Raw genomic sequence first — 17708 nt, forward strand, 5'->3', positions numbered from 1 at the left:
TTGACCAATCACATCAGCTCTTAAAAAGATCTGTGATTGGTCAACTTGTGTAAACAAATATCAGAATTTGTCATTTCTTCTGTACCAAAGTCCCATTTATTGTGATGGAGTAGTAGACTGTTTACACAGGCAACGCAATTCTGTTCTTTCAATTAATGGTATTTTGCCAAATCAGATTACTACAAAAAAAAGCTTGGTGCCTGCGTAAATGCAGCCCTACCGTCATACTTCTGAACCTTGTGGTTGCTAGACTCATTAAACCAACGACAGATGTCAGTTATAGATTCATGGAAGTTCTTGGCGCTCCATACCAAAATGTTAGTACACATTTTTTTCTACAACAATCCATCCCATTACAGAGTTAAGAAGCTTGACACCTCCATGATAGGCTAAGCCTCATCTGTCCAATAGGCTGTCGGGACTATTCATTCATCATTAAACTGAGGGACAGACCTGATGGGGGTATACTAGAAGTATTAAAAGAGAGCCCAATAACAGGTGGTGACAGCTGTGGAGCATGCTTTTTGATTGCTAGTCATCATGATCATGCTAAAAGTCATAAAAACAACATATGATTTGAAACATGTTTATTTTAATAGATCTTTTTGGGGGAACAACCAAGGATGTAAAAAAGAAAACCAACAGCGAAAGTGGTGCCTTTCACTGATCTTTTTTCTTTCTTTAAAAAAATAGTCTGCCTTTTTCCCCTTGTTCACAAACCGGAGAAAAAAAAGAATAAAAAATAAAACAAAACCGAGACGCTTGGAAGGCCATTACATTTCTTGACAATTATAAATATAGTGGTCGGAACAGGGGTTTGAAACAGCTTACATGTAAAGAGCGTACGGTTACGACAGTATCGACACTCGGCACTGCCTGTATCAAGTTTATTTGTAAAAAAAACAGGATCCTTCTGACCTTTATCAATTCAAAGTGTTTATGACAAGTCAATATGTACATTCAGACAGCTCTACCAGTCTCTGAGTGTGGCATGTCCATTCCCCCCTCTGTAATCATGATTGTCTGTTCAGGGGGAGTAGTTGTGTGAGTATGTGTAATCTGAGTAGTAATCTTGTCCCCCTCCCCTCCCCTTCGGGTAACCCCAGGAGGGTCCGCAGGGTCCACCTCCATCCGGCCGTTCGGGTCCCACTCCCGGCCTGGGCCAGGGGCCTCTCTGTGGGGCTCCTCTCCCTCTGTACCCCCCTAACGACCTGGGACCAATACCCCCGCGTCCCATGCCGCCGCGTCCCATACCCATCTGTCCAGGCATGGCACCTAAACAGCCGTAGCCACCACCGCAGTGTGGCTGGACACTGGCCTCTCCACCTCGACTGCCTCCAGTCCCTCCATGGATGGGCAGCATGGGCCTAGCTATTGAGCCCCCCCTGGTGGCCAAAGAGGGAACAGCCATACCCGCTCCAAGGCTTTCTACACTGTTCACTGGAGTCCTGCCCCCCTGACTTCCAGGGGTACTGCCACCAGGAGTGCCTGTCCTCTCCCCACCTTGGGTGAGACCGCTATGGGAGACAGAGCCAGGCCTGGCCCCTCCCTGGCTGTTAGGGGTTCCTCCTCCTAACCCCCATGGGCTCTCCCCGGGCCCACTGAGTCTCCTGTCCCCCTGCTGGGTGGGGGTCCCGTTAGCGCTGGAGCTGACCGCTGACGGGTAGCCAAGCTGGACCATGTCGCTCTGAGTGTAGTCCAGGCCTAAGGAGGCTGTGGTGGCAACAGTAGGGTCGGAGTATGTTAGTGCAGTGGAGAGAGAAGAGGAAGAGGCCACTATGGCTGTGCTGGGCAGAGTGCTAGTGCTGCTGACTGTGGAGATAGATGCTCCAACACCAACCCCGGCCGCTCCACTAACAGAGCCAGGCAGGCTAAACGACTGGGACAGAGTCCCACCCATCTTGAGATGTGGAGGAAGCGGGGGAGGCTGGGGGATGTCCGGTAGGGTGAGGGGAGCCTGGCTGGTCAGAGTGGACCCTGGGGCTGTAGTAGGTACTGCGGCTGGGTTTCTGTAGTCCTGTTCTTGGGTGGTGCTGCAGGGCGATGCGGGGTAGGCTGGGGAGGCTGTGTAGCCGGAGGAGCCAGAGTAGGACACCCACTGGGTAGACGGACACAGGAAGCTCTGGTGGGGGTTGACAGAAAACCCTCCTGGCGAAGTGCTGCCTATGTCCGCCCTACCAATCTGGTTGGAGGCTTTGAACTGGGAGATGGCAGATTTGAGAGCAGCGAAGTTGGACAGGTTGGGGGTTCTGCTGGAGTAGGAGAGGGAGGAGGGGGTGTGTCGGCCAGGGGTGTTGAGCTGGTCGGGGAGAGGGGGCCGGAACTCGTCTGACTCTGGCAAGGGAGGCTGCTGGGTTGAGTCCCCCATGCCCCCTGCTGCTACCCCCTCCTGGGATTGGGCAGGATGCTGTACGATCACCTGGTTGTGGCTGTCGTCATCAGAGTCCAGCGACATATCCTCCTCTTCTATACACTCATCATGCACTACTGAGAGAGGAAGAGACGAGGAAGCGAGGGAGTAGAGGGGAAGCGAGGAAGAGGAGAAGAGAGGGGGGGAGAAGGGGAGAGGGGAGTAGATAAAGAAGGGACAGGGGAAAAGATTGATGTATTCAATACTGACAATTTGACCATAAAACATTTGGACTTCACTTCAAGGAAAGAGATGCAATTGATAGTACTTGAACAGGGCCAAAGAGCAATGTAATTGTGAAGTTGTTGTTGACATCACCCACCAGTGGAGAGCGGTGTGGGCAGTTGTTTCTGATCTCTGGAGCCAATCAGGCTGTGGAAACTGGTCATGATGTCATCAATGCTGGCGATCACTATGCCGTTCCTGGAGTACTGCATGAACATCTCAAAGCGCCTCTCTGGAGGGACAAACAAGACAGGGCTGTTCAGTTAATACACATACTGGCACATAATGTACCACTGAGGGTTAGGAGACGATGTGTCACGATAATGATGCTGTGGTACCTGTGAGGAAGATAAAGTGGCGGTGCTGAGTGTGGTTAGCCTGGAGCTTGACCAGGCAGTCCAGATCAGGGGCCTGACGTGATTGGGCATCACACTCGTGGTAAGGTAAGAACTCCACCAGGTGCTTCTTCTGATAGGCTGTCAGCAGGTTGAGGAGAGCCATGGCATCACTGTTCAACCTATAAGAGGAGAGAGGAGGTGGGGCTGTATGTTACTAAAACAGTCTGAATAGGTAAGACAAAAAGCACACAAAAAAAGTATTGGATGAAAGCATGATAATGTGATTATAATGTGTGTTTTGTTTTTCAGCCTTGACACCACACTCCAAAAAGAAAGTTCTGCAGGCTCTAGTCTTGTCTAATCTTGATTATTGTCCAGTCGTGTGGTCCAGTGCCGCAAGGAAAGACCTAGTTAAGCTGCAGCTGGCCCACACTTATCCCACCAGGGGTCTTTTCACAGTCCCCAAATCCGGAACAAATTCAAGAAAGAATATATAGAGCCCTTATTGCATGGAACTTCCATCTCATATTGCTCAAATAAACAGCAAACCTGGTGTCAAAAAAACAGATAAAGCAACACCTCACAGCGCCTCTCCCCTATTTGACCTAGATAGTTTGTGTGTATGAATTAATATGTAGGCTACGTGTGCCTTTACATTTTTTCATGTAGTTCTGTCCTTGAGCTGTTCTTGTCTAATAATGTTCTGTATTATGTCATTCTGTATTATGTTTCATGTGGACTCCAGGAAGAGTAGCTTCTGCAACAGCTAATGGAGATCCTAATAAAGTACCAAACGTAAAACAGTCACTACTACTACTTTGGACTTCCCAGAGACATTCCTCATTGGTTGACTTGGCAGTCCAATAGGATGGAGGTAGTTACTGAATGGATTGAGAGAGGTCAATGTCTCGGGTCATGCTGAATGGTAGTAGAGATAGTTTCCGACCTGCCCAGCTCTTTGAGTTTCTTCTGGGACTTATTGTGGATCTTCCACTGCCAGGGGTTCTCTGGAGAGCTCTGCTCCTCTAGGAACCTCAGGAACGCCTGCAACCGGTCTGCACAGGGAATACAATAACACAACACAAGTCTGCACAGGGAACACAACACACACTGATCCCATCAAATCAATGACCAGTCATGAGTTGTCTTTTCCCTTTCCGTCTGTAGTCAATATATAACCACTTCCCTAACCAGAATGTAATGACACAGCTACATGGTACATAAAACAATGATTGAATTGTAAGGGGGTAAAAAAACAACTGGCCAAATACTGTTTTCAATTAGAATATAGATGGATCTCATTAACAGTCTCTGTGGAATTTATCCAACTGTATAGAAAGAAAGGGTGACCGAAAAAAAGTGCATAACTCGTAATATTCACATGTGGATCCCACACATCACAATGAATGTTGATGACAGTTGAGACTGCTTCAGCAGACTCACCGTGTGTTATGAAGTCTGGGTTGAGGACAAACTCGTCAGACACTATGAATCCTCCAGAGACGAAGAGCTCGTTGTAGGTGTGGTTCTTCACATCGTCCAGACTGTCAACTCCTGCAAAGCTCACCGTGGACAGCTTCTTCAATGACACCAGAGCTGGGATCTGACAGGGAGAACATGGTTCAGAATCAACCTTTAAATAAGACACATACAGCTTTAAATTCATCCTTAACATCGAAATTAACATTTGTGTGAGACAGAGGTGATGACTGTCTAGACTAGTTGCCATGAAGATCATGTCATCCAGCTCTGTCTATATATTCAATTAAAACGACACTGTTTACACTATAAATACACAAAAGTAGGTGGACACATGTTGAATCGGCTATTTCAGCCACACACGTTGCTGACAGGTGTATAAAACTGAGCACACAGCCATGCTATCTCCATAGACGAGCTTTGGCAGTAGAATGACCTTACTGAAGAGGTCAGTGACTTTCAACGTGGAACCGTCATAGGATGCCACCTTTCCAACAAGTCAGTTCATTACATTTCTGCCCTGCTAGAGCTGCCCCGGTCATCTGTAAGTGCTGTTATTGTGAAGTGGAAAGGTTTCGGAGCAACAACGGCTCACCCACGAATTGGAACTGCCCTCGGTTGCAACACTCACCACCAAGTTCCAAACTGCCTCTGGAAGCAATGTCAGAACAATAACTGTCCGTTGGGAGCTTCAAGAAATGGGTTCCCATGGCCGAGCAGCCGCATACAAGCCTAGGATCACCAAGTTCAATGTCAAGCGTTGGCTGGAGTGGTGTAAAGCTTGCCGTCATTGGACTCTGGAGCAGTAGAAGCGCGTTCTCTGGAGTGACGAATCACGCTTCACCATCTGGCAGTCCGACGGGCTAATCTGAGAATGCTATGAGCCCGAATGCATAGTGCCAACTGTAAAGTTTGGAGGAAGAATAATGGTCTGGGGCTGTTTTTCATGGTTCGGGCTAGGCCGCTTAGTTCCAGTGAAGGATAATCTTAATGCTATAGTATACAATGACATTCTAGACGATTCTGTGTTTCCAACTTTGTGGCAGCAGTTTGGGAAGGCCCTTTCCTGTTTCAGCATGACAATACCCCTGTGCACAAAGCGAGGTCCATATTGAAATGGTTTGCCGAGATCGATGTGGAAGAACTTGACTGGCCTGCACAGAGCCCTGACCTCAACCCCATCGAAAACCTTTGGGATGAATTGCAACGCCGACTGCGAGCCAGGCCTAATCGCCCAACATCAGTGTCCAAACTCACTAATGCTCTTGTGGCTGAATGGAAGCAAGTCCCCGCATTAATGTTCCAACATCTAGTTGAAAGCCTTACCAGAAGAGTAGAGGCTGTTATAACAGCAAAGGGGGGACAAACTCCATATTAATGCCCATGATTTTGGGAGGAGATGTTTGATGAGCAGCTGTTCACATACACTACATGACCGAAAGTATCTGTGCACCATCCAGGTTTTTGGTGGATTTAAAATCAATTCAACAGGTCCAATTAGAATTCCACTATTTCTCGGGGGCTGAGGAGAATTCTCCCTGTGCAGACAACATTCTGTCTGGTGCCGTGGCGATATTGACTCATCCTAGCAGCCAGCCAGGATGGTAATGTTACCTTGTTGACGTGGGCTGAGATGTCCTCGTTCTGAATGACGATGAGCAACTTATCCAGACTGCTGTTATTCTCCAGGAACATCTGGGGGTTACACTCTGTGTTGCCCAGGCTCAGTAAGTACTCCTGTCACAGGGATGAGACCGAAAGAGGGAGTTTAAAACCAGGAGCAGAAGTCAGCAATACACCACAAAACCAAATTAACAAGGAGCAGACAGATGAGGGGATGAGGAAGAGAGAATAGTGGTGCAATATTATCTCAGTAATGTACTACAATTTATTATGGCAGAGAATGCAGACAGCCATAAAGTGTTCTTGTTGCAGTAAAAAAAAGTGTGAAGTGTGACTCTCCTCGTCCTCCAGAGGACAACGTCAGTTTAACATGTTTTCAGATCAACAACACGAGGGAACACTGATTGTCCCGTCACAGTGCAGATAATTACAGCTGATAATGCAGTGCCTGCGTCAGAGAAAACTTGGATAGAGCTTTTGGTGAAGTGTTAGCTCAATCAGTGAGAATGAGTCTCTTCTTACGTGGGGCAAACATTGACATGAGTGTTGATCATAACTAAGGCCTACAGTACCTTGATCTCCACACAGATGTCACTCTCCTCCTCCTCTCCAGAGTGGATGTAGAATCTGACCGTGTTCCTCTGCACGTCCTTGAAGATCTCCACCAGGCTGCTGAACACCTCAGGCTTCAGCTGGCCAATCAGTAGTCCAGCGGCTGACGCAGGGGTAAGGGGAGAGGGGGCTGTGATGGCATCTTGTTTAGGCCGTTTTGGGGTGGAGTCTGAGGAGTCCATTGATGCCTGGGAGGGAGAGTAGACCTCTCTCTTTGAGGCAGATGGTTCTGACTTCCTCTCTGTGGAGGACTTCTGTGCTGCAGAGGGGTTCTTGTGTGTCTGTTTGAACGGGACCGGTTTGGGCCGGTTCTGGGAAAAAGAGGAGCTCTTAGCCTGAGGAGGCTGTGCTTTGGTTTTGGGGATAGGCTTGGCGGTGGGGGACGTGATGAGGACAGGGGCCGGAGAGTGGACGAGGGCAGGCGGGGGTGGAAGGTGATGCATGGAAGGAAGGGGAGGGATGGAGGAGAGGGAATGGGGCGGGGGAGGGAAAGAGGGAATAGGATGGGTAGTGGCAGAGGGAGCATGGAAGGTAGAACGAGCCCCAGGTGTTTTAGCAGAGTCTGTGTGGCGAGGTTTGGGGACTAGTCGGCCCATTCTCTCACACAGGGTGTTGACGTGGCCCTGAACAGGGACAGACACAACATAGGGAGCCACAAAGTCTGAGAATGAGCTGTTGGGCTGCCAGGTGTGGCGTGGGGACAGCCGTGGAGGCAGCTGGGAGTTGTAGTAGATCTTCTGGTTGTCCATGAGGCCCTGGATGGAGTTGTAGAGGCAGTGGAGCTCCTGGCTTACGATAGTGTCCAGAGTGCTGGACGGCCTGGCTACCCTCTCCAGGGAAACACCCCTGGCTGGCTTCTCCACCTTGCTTTCCCCCTCTAGGGAGGTGTCCCTGGCTCCCCCTTCCAGAAAAGCTCCCCTCAGAGCTATCTCCCTCTCCAAGGAAGCCACCTTGGCTCCCCTCTCTATTGAGGCTTCCTTGGTTACCCTCTCCTGCTCCACAGAAGCCCCTCTCAGACCTCTCTCTACCCCCTCCAGACCTCCCCTCTGCTTAAAGTTGCCGTCGTTCTGAGATTCAAAGAAGGGGATAGGTTTGTCTGTGTGAGAGGCCAGTTCCCAGGTGAGTGATGGGTTGTCTGAGTTGTGTGGCTGTTGTCCTGGAGAGTCAGTGCTAAAGGGGCTGGTCAGACTGCACACAGTCTGCTCCTAAACACACAACAACATGGTCACATCACAAACACCAGTCCATACTTCATTTTTTTCTCCCACACACGCATCTCACCTCAAAGAAGTCCTGTCGGGCCTGCTCCACTCGCCCTTCAACCGGAGCTCCAGTCAGGGGGTTCTCCGTGGAGGGCTCCACGTGGTCAGGCAGGTCAGCGGGGGCCGCGGCAGCGCCTTGAACCATGGCCTTGTTGAGGGTGGAGAGCAGGATCTTGAGCAGGCGCTGTGTCTCGTTGGCTGAGGAGGCCTGGGAAGTGTTTCCCCTGTCCCTCAGGTCAGTGTCATAGATCCCCATGCTCTCCATTACTGCTGCCAGGTTGTAGTTCTCTACCTCCTCCCCCTGGGCTACTGGGAGGACAGAGACAGTGGGGCTAAGTGTAGCCTTGCTTATCAGGCTTATAAAAGGTAGGATTTTTTTTAAACACACACTGTAAGGATATTATTTATGAAAAAGGCCTAGTTTTAAAATGGCAATATTCTCTGTGGTTGGCGTACAAATGTTGAAACATTAAAGTTAACTTGCTCAGTCCACACTACTCCCTACCAAACTGTCTCCCTCCCACTTTTCTTTCCCTTATTCTTCCAGTCTTTCCCACAGACTCACACCTCTCCCACACAGAAACCAGTCTCACCTCTACTGGGCTCTCCATTGCTGAAGTGGGCTCCTCGTAGATATTTAGACATGGCCCCTGATTCGTCCTCCTCTAGTTTCCTCTTCAGGCCGTGGGGGCCCTCCCAGGCCCCCTCGTCACCCCCCTCGGCCCTCTCCTTCCCTCCTGGCTCCTTCACCAGGGCCTTATGCAGCTGGATCAGCTTCAGCAACTCTTTCATCTTGTCCTTATCGTACTCACTCTGGGCCAACCTGGACCTCTGGGGCGGAGCCCCTGTCCCTGCTGCGGCCCCGTTAGAATGGGTCTGGGACGGCCCCCCTCTCCTCCTGCTGCTCTCTGGTCTCTCTAGAGGTTGCCTCTCCACCCTCTCTGGTCTGTCTGACCCTCCTGACCCCCCCCAGTCTGACACAGGGCTGTAGTCCGGGACAGTTGGAGCTGGTGCAGGCGGGGGCTGGTTGATCCTGTCCATCATGTCCCTGGCCTTGACAATGGGAAGGACGTAGGCCGAGGAGAGGCCGTGGAGGTAGGAACGCAGCAGGCCCTCCATGTTGGATTTTGGGCGGGGCGCGGGGTGCACGTTGCCCCTCTCGTCCAGGTTCTGTTGGTACTCTGGGAGGAGGAAGGCCCGGCCGCTGTCCCTCCTGGTCAGGTAGTCTAGGGCCTGGCGCTCCACCACGGTGCTGAGGTGCTTGTTATCGGGGGTGGAGCGCATCTTGAGCAAGGCGTAGTGCAGGGCTGGAATGAAGGGGTCCATGGAGGCCAGGAGGGGGGGCAGGGGCTCAGCTGACAGGGGCTCCTGCTCTGACAGTCTGGGCGCTGGGGGAGGCAGGGACATGGTCAATGGGGGAGGCAGACATACGTGTATATATACTGCTCATAAAGGCTGTTCCTGACATTCAATATGTAACTGTGGTTTGAGGAAGGACATTTTAGAATACTTACTGAACTTGGTGACTCCCCTGGACTCCTGAAAGACAAATAGTGCTTGCAGGCTCTTCTCAACCCTCCCCCGACGTTCTAGAATACACAAAACAACTCCCTCAGTATTAACCCACACAAAGAACAACATGTCAGATCAATGGAAAGAGTCAGAGACCTGAGATAAGGAGAGACAGAGGACGTACCGTTGGGATTGAACATCTGAGTAGATGACAAGAGGAAGAGAAAGCCTTTATCAACCAAAGGCTTCACTAGCACCTACACAGGAGGAGGAGACGTTAACATTTAATACATCTAAACAAACACTTTTCATACAGTGCAGCTGTGCAACAACAGAAATTCACACTTAAAACAGGGACAATTAATTTCATATATGGCATGGGAATTCCCTGATTGGCATTAGCTCTACCTTTAAACAAATATGGAAACCAAATGACAACCAGTCTTCAAGACATGCCCATTTCTAGGGAACTGACCAGTTAGCTGACCTACATATCAAACATTATGGGGGACCAAAGTAATGACAACCCATGTGAAAGCCTGGGTGTGTAATATAATGATCCACGATACATCCCCTCCCTACCCCGTCTAGTGTTGGTGTGTAATCATTAAACACTGTTCATTAAAACATCCTGCAGAGGAACTGTCAGGGAGTGACTCACCATCCGCTCTCTCTCCAGTTTATGTATGAGTCCTGAGAGAGTGCTGCTGGTCGCTTTACCCTTCCCATCCACCACCTCAAACAGGCTGCAGTAGATCCCACACTTCAGCACTGAAACACACACAACTCGGTCAGAACAAGTTCCACTCCTAAGTTTAAAAAACAACCACACAGTGATTCCGGGTGATAGGTCCTACATTGTTGTTTGTCAGAGTAAGTTAGTCCCTCCAAGATTTAGCAATCGCAATATTATGCGAGGGCTTGCAAATCTGACCAATCACCGCATAAAACTCAAATCGTCGCAACATTACCGCATATAACTGTCCATTTGCCTCACTAGAAAAAGAGGGTTCGCAATTTTAAGCAATCACTGTACTTTTAGCACATAAAATGGCTCAATCAAAGAACAGGTCAACAAGCTTTTTTCCTCAGCAGCGCATGTGACAAATTGGACAAAATTATTGCAAATTGCCATTCAAAATGTCAGAATTGACACAGTAAAAGCAAGCGTCACACATAAACACTGCGAAATCTTGGAGGGACTGTTAAGTTTTGTCATGTTATTCTATAGCATCTATGGACTGTTGTCTTGGTCAGAGTATAGATTAACCAGACTAGAACTAAGGCTGGAGAGGAGGAGAATAGAGGAAAACAGAATGAGTAAAGGAGGATAGTAGAGGATTAGAAGGAGGAGGAGAGTAGAGGATTAGAAGGAGGAGTACAGGAGAGTAGAGGAGGAGTAGAGGATTAGAAGGAGAGGAGTACAGGAGAGTAGAGGATTAGAAGGAGAGGAGTACAGGAGAGTAGAGGAGGAGTAGAGGAGTACAGGAGAGAGAGGAGGAGTAGAGGATTAGAAGGAGAGGAGTACAGGAGGAGTAGAGGATTAGAAGGAGAGGAGTACAGGAGGAGTAGAGGATTAGAAGGAGAGGAGTACAGGAGAGTAGAGGATTAGAAGGAGAGGAGTACAGGAGGAGTAGAGGATTAGAAGGAGAGGAGTACAGGAGGAGTAGAGGATTAGAAGGAGAGGAGTACAGGAGAGTAGAGGATTAGAAGGAGAGGAGTACAGGAGAGTAGAGGATTCGAAGGAGAGGAGTACAGGAGAGTAGAGGATTAGAAGGAGAGGAGTACAGGAGAGTAGAGGATTAGAAGGAGAGGAGTACAGGAGAGTAGAGGATTAGAAGGAGAGGAGTACAGGAGAGTACAGGAGAGTAGAGGATTAGAAGGAGAGGAGTACAGGAGAGTAGAGGATTAGAAGGAGAGGAGTACAGGAGAGTAGAGGATTAGAAGGAGAGGAGTACAGGAGAGTAGAGGATTAGAAGGAGAGGAGTACAGGAGAGTAGAGGATTAGAAGGAGAGGAGTACAGGAGAGTAGAGGATTAGAAGGAGAGGAGAATAGAGGAGAGGATTAGAAGGAGAGGAGAATAGAGGAGAGGATTAGAAGGAGGATAGAGGAGAGGATTAGAAGGAGAGGAGAATAGAGGAGAGGATTAGAAGGAGAGGAGAATAGAGGAGAGGATTAGAAGGAGAGGAGAATAGAGGAGAGGATTAGAAGGAGAGGAGAATAGAGGAGAGGATTAGAAGGAGAGGAGTACAGGAGAGGATTAGAAGGAGGAGAATAGAGGAGAGCAGAAGTAGAGTAGAATAGAGGAGGAGAGGAGTAGAGCGGTTCGGACCTTCTCGGGTTCTGCTGTAGGTGTCCCAGGAGAACAGAACAGAGGGGATCTTCCTCTTCACCTGGTCCAGCTGCATCCCCATACTCATCTCCAACTTCTCCGTTCTACAAAGGGCACACACACACACACACCAGTCAATCAACTTATTACAGTACTCATAACATACTTATTAACTATGAATTACTACTGATATCCATGTTTTTGGTATGGACAACAAATACGTGTTTTAGGTAGGTTTTAATTCCTTGGCGTACATATCCCTGACAAACTGAAATGGTCCACCCACACAGACACTGTGGTGAAGGCAGCGCAACAGCGCCTCTTCAACCTCGGGGAACTGAAGAAATTTGGCGTGGCACCTAAAACCCACTAACTTTTACAGACGCACAATGTAGAGCATCCTGTCAGGTTGTATCACCGCCTGGTACGGCAACTGCACAGCCCGCAACTGCAGGGCTCTCCAGAGGGTGGTGCGGTCTGCCCAATGCATCACCGGGGACAAACTACCTGCCCTCCAGGACCCCTATAGCATCCGATGTCACAGGAAAGCCAAATAGATCATCAAGGACCATAACCACCCAAGCCACAGCTTGCTCACCCCGCTATCATCCAGAAGACCGGGTCAGTACAGGTGCATCAAACTGGGACCAAGACTGAAAAACAGTTTCTATCACAAGGCCATCTAACTGTTAAATAGCCATCACTAGGCGGCTTCCACCCTGTTACGTAACCCTGCACCTTAGAGGCTGCTACCCTATCTACATAGACTTGAAATCACTGGCCACTTTAATAATGGAAAACTATTCACTTTAATAATGTTTACATATTTTTGCTTTACTCATCTCATATTTATATACTGTATTCTATTCTACTGTATTTTAGTCTATGACACTCCGACATGGCTCACCCTAATATTTATATTATACTTAATTCTATTCTTTTACTTTTAGATGTGTGTATTGTTAGATATTACTACTGTTGGAGCTAGAAACACAAGGCACTTTGCTACATCCGCAATAACATATGTGACCAATAACATTTGATAACAAATACATTTGTTTCAGGTATGGACAACAAATACAAGCGTTTTAGGTATGGACAACAAATACATGTGTTTTAGGTATAGACAATAAAGAGGTACTCACAGTTTGAAAGGGAGGAAGTGGCGTGTAGAGGAGCGTAGAGACACCTGGCACAACTCCTGTCCCTTGTTCACCAGCGGCCCACTCCACACAGTGTAGCTACTCCTCCCTGACAGGCAAATCAATAATTATTTAAAGTGCATTCAAAACACTTCACAATTGCAATATGAACAATGGCCCCAGTCAACAGTCACAGGTCAAAAGAGGGCACAGTATGCCAAACTTCCAAGGTAGCTATCAAACTAAATTCTACAAATACTTTCGCCTCTATTTTTAATACAAATGTCCGTACAAATAGACTAAAGCAGAAAGATAAGGTGAAGAAGCACAAACAGGAGTGTACCTTTGCTTCCTCCTTCACAGACAGTGCTGTTGAACCTGTGTGCAGCCATAGGTGCAGCAGCAGACTCCTTGCCTTTGTACTGGAAAGACACCACGGCGTAGGGACACACATGCCTGGGCCGAGGCTTGATCTCATCAAAAGCAAACTCATAGAAGTATTGCTGCGTGAGTTCAAAGGCTCTGTACGAGAGCAATGAGGTGACCCGCGTGGCGTTCTTGGAGATGTGACAGTCAAACTTGGGTGTGGGGTCCAGGACACTCTTAGGCATGTTCTCAAAGATGCTCTTCAGCCGGCCCTGAAGGGACAAACACACTCACTGGGTCAAATATTATAGAAACTGGTGTTGCACTCAATGCTAGGCTGTTGAAAAGTAAGCAACAACATTCTAGGTGTTCGTAATATATATATATATATATTGTTTAAATTTGGTCCATACTGAGTGTGATAGATGCATTTACCCTCATGACTTTAAATATGACAATGTCTCCACAAGTGCCTGCTTCAAAAGGGTTCATTTGAAGCAAATCAGAGAATTTGGACAGATAAACACCTGAAATGACAAAACAAAAAAAGGCAAGGCAAGTCAAGAACAAACTAAGGAGGCAAAAACCATGCATAGACAACTTTAACTTTTGACTAACAAAAAACGAAATAGCTATGTGTGGGTTTATAGTTTATGACTGAGGTTTGAGGGATTGTGATAAACATTTCCACCATACTCAGCTGTTGCTAGGCCATGTATTAGGCATCTTCTTATGTAATGGTATCTGGTAGACATTCTAAGCTGTCTGGCAGTGGATAAAGCTACTCTTACAGTAATGAGGCATACAGATTATCCTCTATTACAGAGTCAATTAAACCTTAACGTTCAAAAGCAGATCCATTTCTAACAGGGTTGTCACAATACCAGTAAAGCGAAACTCAGAGGTATCATGGAAAGGAAACAAAACATTAAGTGGACTACATTTCCTGAGGAAAACAGTCCTAATTTTGGTAGCAAAAACAGCCGCATGTTGACATCCAGAATAACGTTTAGCACACAATATGTTACATATAGAAGGTTTTTAAAGGACCAACGAGTTTAGTCTGCTTTGTGTTTTCCTTTTTGCCATGGAAAAATAAGGTATGGTGACATCCCCATGTCTAACTGACATACCCCCAACATCTAGAACAGTTAGACAAGTGCATTACGGAGAAAAGCCTTCCTTCTGGACATTTGCAAACTCTCCCTAAAAACAATATCATACATGACATTCAATAGTAAGTACACACACACACTCACCCATAGCAGGATTTCCTAGTGTAGTGATCCTGGAGTGTCCCACAGACAGACCCTTCTCACATATCAACGGGAGCTGGAAAAAGAACATCACGTCATCATATCAACAACAAATAAAAGAAAACTGGTTTTCAAATGACAACCAGGAGCCCAGCAGCCAAACTCAAATTGTAGGCCGAATGCATAATCCAATTGTAAAGATCCAGACTGTAGCAGAAACATTAGATCAGAGTACTAGATCACGGCACTATACCACACCCCCTGGTGAGGCAGGCAGGCCCTTAGGCTCACCTTGGACTTGTCTGGGAACAGGAAGCAGTAGGACTCCACCAGCTCTGGGTCTGTACGTCCCTCCTGCTTCAGCTCCCTCCTCTTCTCAATGAACTGGCACACACACAAACAGGAGAAAATATGGCATCATGAGAAACAATGCAAGCACAACAATATAAAGGGTGGGTCAATTTCAGTGAGGTATGGAGTGTGTATTTGTTGTTGGTCATGCAAAACTATCAACTAGTGTTTTGTGCCAGTCTGGGGAGAATATCAGCAGTGGGTATGCGTTTTATTTTCTTTGAACATTAGGAAGTGGAGATTTGACTAAAGTGATAGCAAATGAGAATTCTTATAACAGACCTCTGGGCCATGCTGTTGACAACAGCCTGAGGCAGACTGATCAGCTGATGGCCTGTCTTATTGTTTTTTTAATCTTCTTTGTTGTGGCATGGGCTTCTGTATAGTTTGGTGTACCATGTGGTTGGTTTGTGTTAAATATGATGGGGGGGGGAATGGTCTCTAAAAAAAGAAAAATCTTTAAAAGCTGAGAGTATGATAATAATGTGGTTAAGCTTGGTGATGCTACCTCTTTCTCCAGCAGCTCATTGTGAATGAGCCTGGCCTTGCAGTAGGAGAATGTCCCTCTGGACGATGCATCCAGGTAGAAGGAGGAGAGGATCTTCACAAGGCCCTCAAATTCCCGGGAGTCAGGGGCCAGAAACTGGTACAGGCCTACCGAGGAGCAGGGATGACAAGAGAGGACAAGAGAGGGAGAGAAACAGAGGATTAGTATCATTCAGGGATGTGATTGGCACAAATTGGACTGCGTTCACACAGGCAGCCCAATTCCCCGCTCACTAATTGGTCTTTTGACCAGTCAGATCAGCTCTAAAAAAATATCTGATGTGAAAAGATCTGGTATCAAAAGAACAATTAGAGGAAAAATTCTCAGAATTGTCTGCCTGTGTAAACAAAGCCATAGAACAGGGACTGGATTACATTGTTTATTTGTATGCACTGTTAATGTAAAGAACTCAATAGGCTACATGATGGGTATCTGGTCAGTTTATTTCAAGATAAAAGGGGCAAAGTTCTCTGTGTACTTTGGGCTAAATTATGATGATGCAATATGTCCAACCAAGTCTCATCCACCAGTCTATTTTCCAAATGCAGTGACATCACACTAAGGAACGGGAACATCTAAAAAACTAGCACATGCAGTCTGAAAATGGGTAGATATACTATTTAGTCAGAATGCATGACACATATCCATCAAGCCAAAGGTCAGAATCTAGAGACAATATTATCAAACTAAACTTGATGTAGCTATGCCCATGATAGAAACTTGTATGATGGATTGTATTTTGCATGCAGGCTGTGCATCATAATTCGGCATCTCCCCAATTATGAAAACCAAACACACCAACCTGTGAATATAGTGGGCACCATTGGTATAGAATGGATGCTCTTTCTGATGACAATCCAAGCAAATCTTATGTAAGAGCCAAGACCAGCACAGCAAACATTCTAAAGAATGAACTAGCCTAACTAATACTAAAACAGTTCTTGGCAGCTTCTCCCAGTCTGGCTATTCCTGGATGACTGCCCAATGGTCTCACTGTATAGCTAGTTACATGTATTCTACCCCAAAATACTCCAACTGGGGTCTGGACTTGTTGTTTACTATAATCTGTATCAAATCAATTAAGATATGGGATGATGACTGACTATCTCTGGAGCTTCATGGAAGGGCCATGGTAACCAGTCTAGGCCTAGATCCTAGAAGATGGGTGTGGTGTGTACAACTCAAGGGACTTTAACACTATGTTAATTTTCCACAAGCTTTCAAAATCCTCAGCTGAATACCATCATCAAAACTAATTTCACTCTCCACAAGCCTCCATGTAGACCCAAGTAATATGGAGGCTTGATGGACAGCATCTCTTCACGTGCTTCTCTTCTCGCGCCTGGGCCGAAACTTACCTGCAATGCTGACCGAGATGAGTACGGGAACCGATTTTACCTTTACCAAGGCAATAGTTTATTTGTACGCAATAAAATAACGTTAACTATCCTCTGAAGATGGATCACATTAATCCATGTCAATAGCTAATCTAAATTCTGACCGTAGGGAACGCGGGTTTGCAACATGCAGCACTTGAATTATGAAACACAGGGCAGCCTCTGTTGGAAATAGCTAGCTAGTACTAGAGAAAGGGCACAACCTTTCCGTTCCTTGATCTTCCTCGGGATCTGAAAATTTCTCCTTGGCAACTCTTCAGCCTGTCTCTGGCCGGGTAAAGGTGAATTATCAGAGCTTCTCGCGGTAGTCTGCCCGCTCCTCCGCCGCTCAGAGGCTTCTTGTTCGGGCATTACACCGTCTTCACATCCAGTCTGATCGCCATTTTGGTTGGATGTGGCCGAGATGGCGGCTGACAACGAATTTGTCTTGCTATCGCAGCTCTCCAAGTCGAGCTCACCGGTCTTCAGACACTCTATGTCAGTTTTTCTCTCCACTTCAGGGTTCAAGGCCATTTTTCGGGCACCGTTAGCGTCTTTCGCGGGCAATGTAGTTGGTTACTGCGCCACTTAACTGACACTCTACTCCTCACCCTGCCTCCGCCATTGTGAATATGACGTATGCCTTCTTCTCCACCACAGCAAAGCGCTGGCGTCAATCTGTTTACATTCAAGCAAAGCCGCGCCTCCTACAGGCCCTTGAGTCGAATAACTTCCTTTGAGACCGTTATTATACCTCAGTGTTTGAGACAGCAGCTGGCTGAACTAGTGTCTGTCTGTCTACCTCGGGGGTTTTCCACTAAGGCCTGGCCTACTACAGAAATCTTAACAAAAATGTGTCAAATTAAACCGTTTCTG

The 17708-nt window shown here is 47.2% G+C and overlaps 1 protein-coding gene across 3 annotated transcripts; it reads right to left on the reverse strand.

The window, feature by feature from the left end:
* Window positions 1–572: 572 nt before the first annotated feature.
* tasorb (transcription activation suppressor b) lies at window positions 573–17474 on the reverse strand. Of its 3 annotated transcripts, none has more exons than XM_071348853.1 (20): window positions 17057–17474; window positions 15418–15563; window positions 14850–14942; window positions 14562–14634; window positions 13738–13829; window positions 13280–13574; window positions 12940–13045; window positions 11795–11898; window positions 10123–10232; window positions 9646–9718; window positions 9464–9538; window positions 8543–9337; window positions 7969–8255; window positions 6648–7892; window positions 6067–6189; window positions 4417–4576; window positions 3920–4028; window positions 2974–3152; window positions 2733–2867; window positions 573–2487 (listed from the first exon to the last, which is right to left on the reverse strand). In XM_071348853.1, exons 1-20 carry the CDS (start codon window positions 17364–17366, stop codon window positions 1028–1030), a joined length of 5970 nt encoding a protein of 1989 aa, XP_071204954.1. In that variant the 5' UTR covers window positions 17367–17474; the 3' UTR covers window positions 573–1027. The 3 variants fall into 3 exon arrangements, with proteins under 3 accessions (XP_071204954.1, XP_071204955.1, XP_071204953.1); XM_071348854.1 differs by having other exon boundaries at window positions 573–2484; window positions 7969–8258; XM_071348852.1 differs by having other exon boundaries at window positions 7969–8258.
* Between the last annotated feature and the right edge of the window lie 234 nt (window positions 17475–17708).

Source organism: Salvelinus alpinus, chromosome 17 (assembly GCF_045679555.1).
Source record: "Salvelinus alpinus chromosome 17, SLU_Salpinus.1, whole genome shotgun sequence".
NCBI classification, from domain to species: Eukaryota; Metazoa; Chordata; class Actinopteri; order Salmoniformes; family Salmonidae; genus Salvelinus; species Salvelinus alpinus.

Bases quoted from the DNA above. Each gene is read 5' to 3' on its own strand.
- tasorb (XM_071348852.1), bottom strand. From the start codon at position 17,366: ATGGCCTTGAACCCTGAAGTGGAGAGAAAAACTGACATAGAGTGTCTG. The intron at 13,046-13,279 runs GTACACTCCTGT...TTTGCCTGTCAG, and splicing joins CTGTGAAGGAGGAAGCAAAG to GGAGGAGTAGCTACACTGTG. The intron at 9,539-9,645 runs GTACGTCCTCTG...TGTGTATTCTAG, and splicing joins TCAGATGTTCAATCCCAACG to AACGTCGGGGGAGGGTTGAG.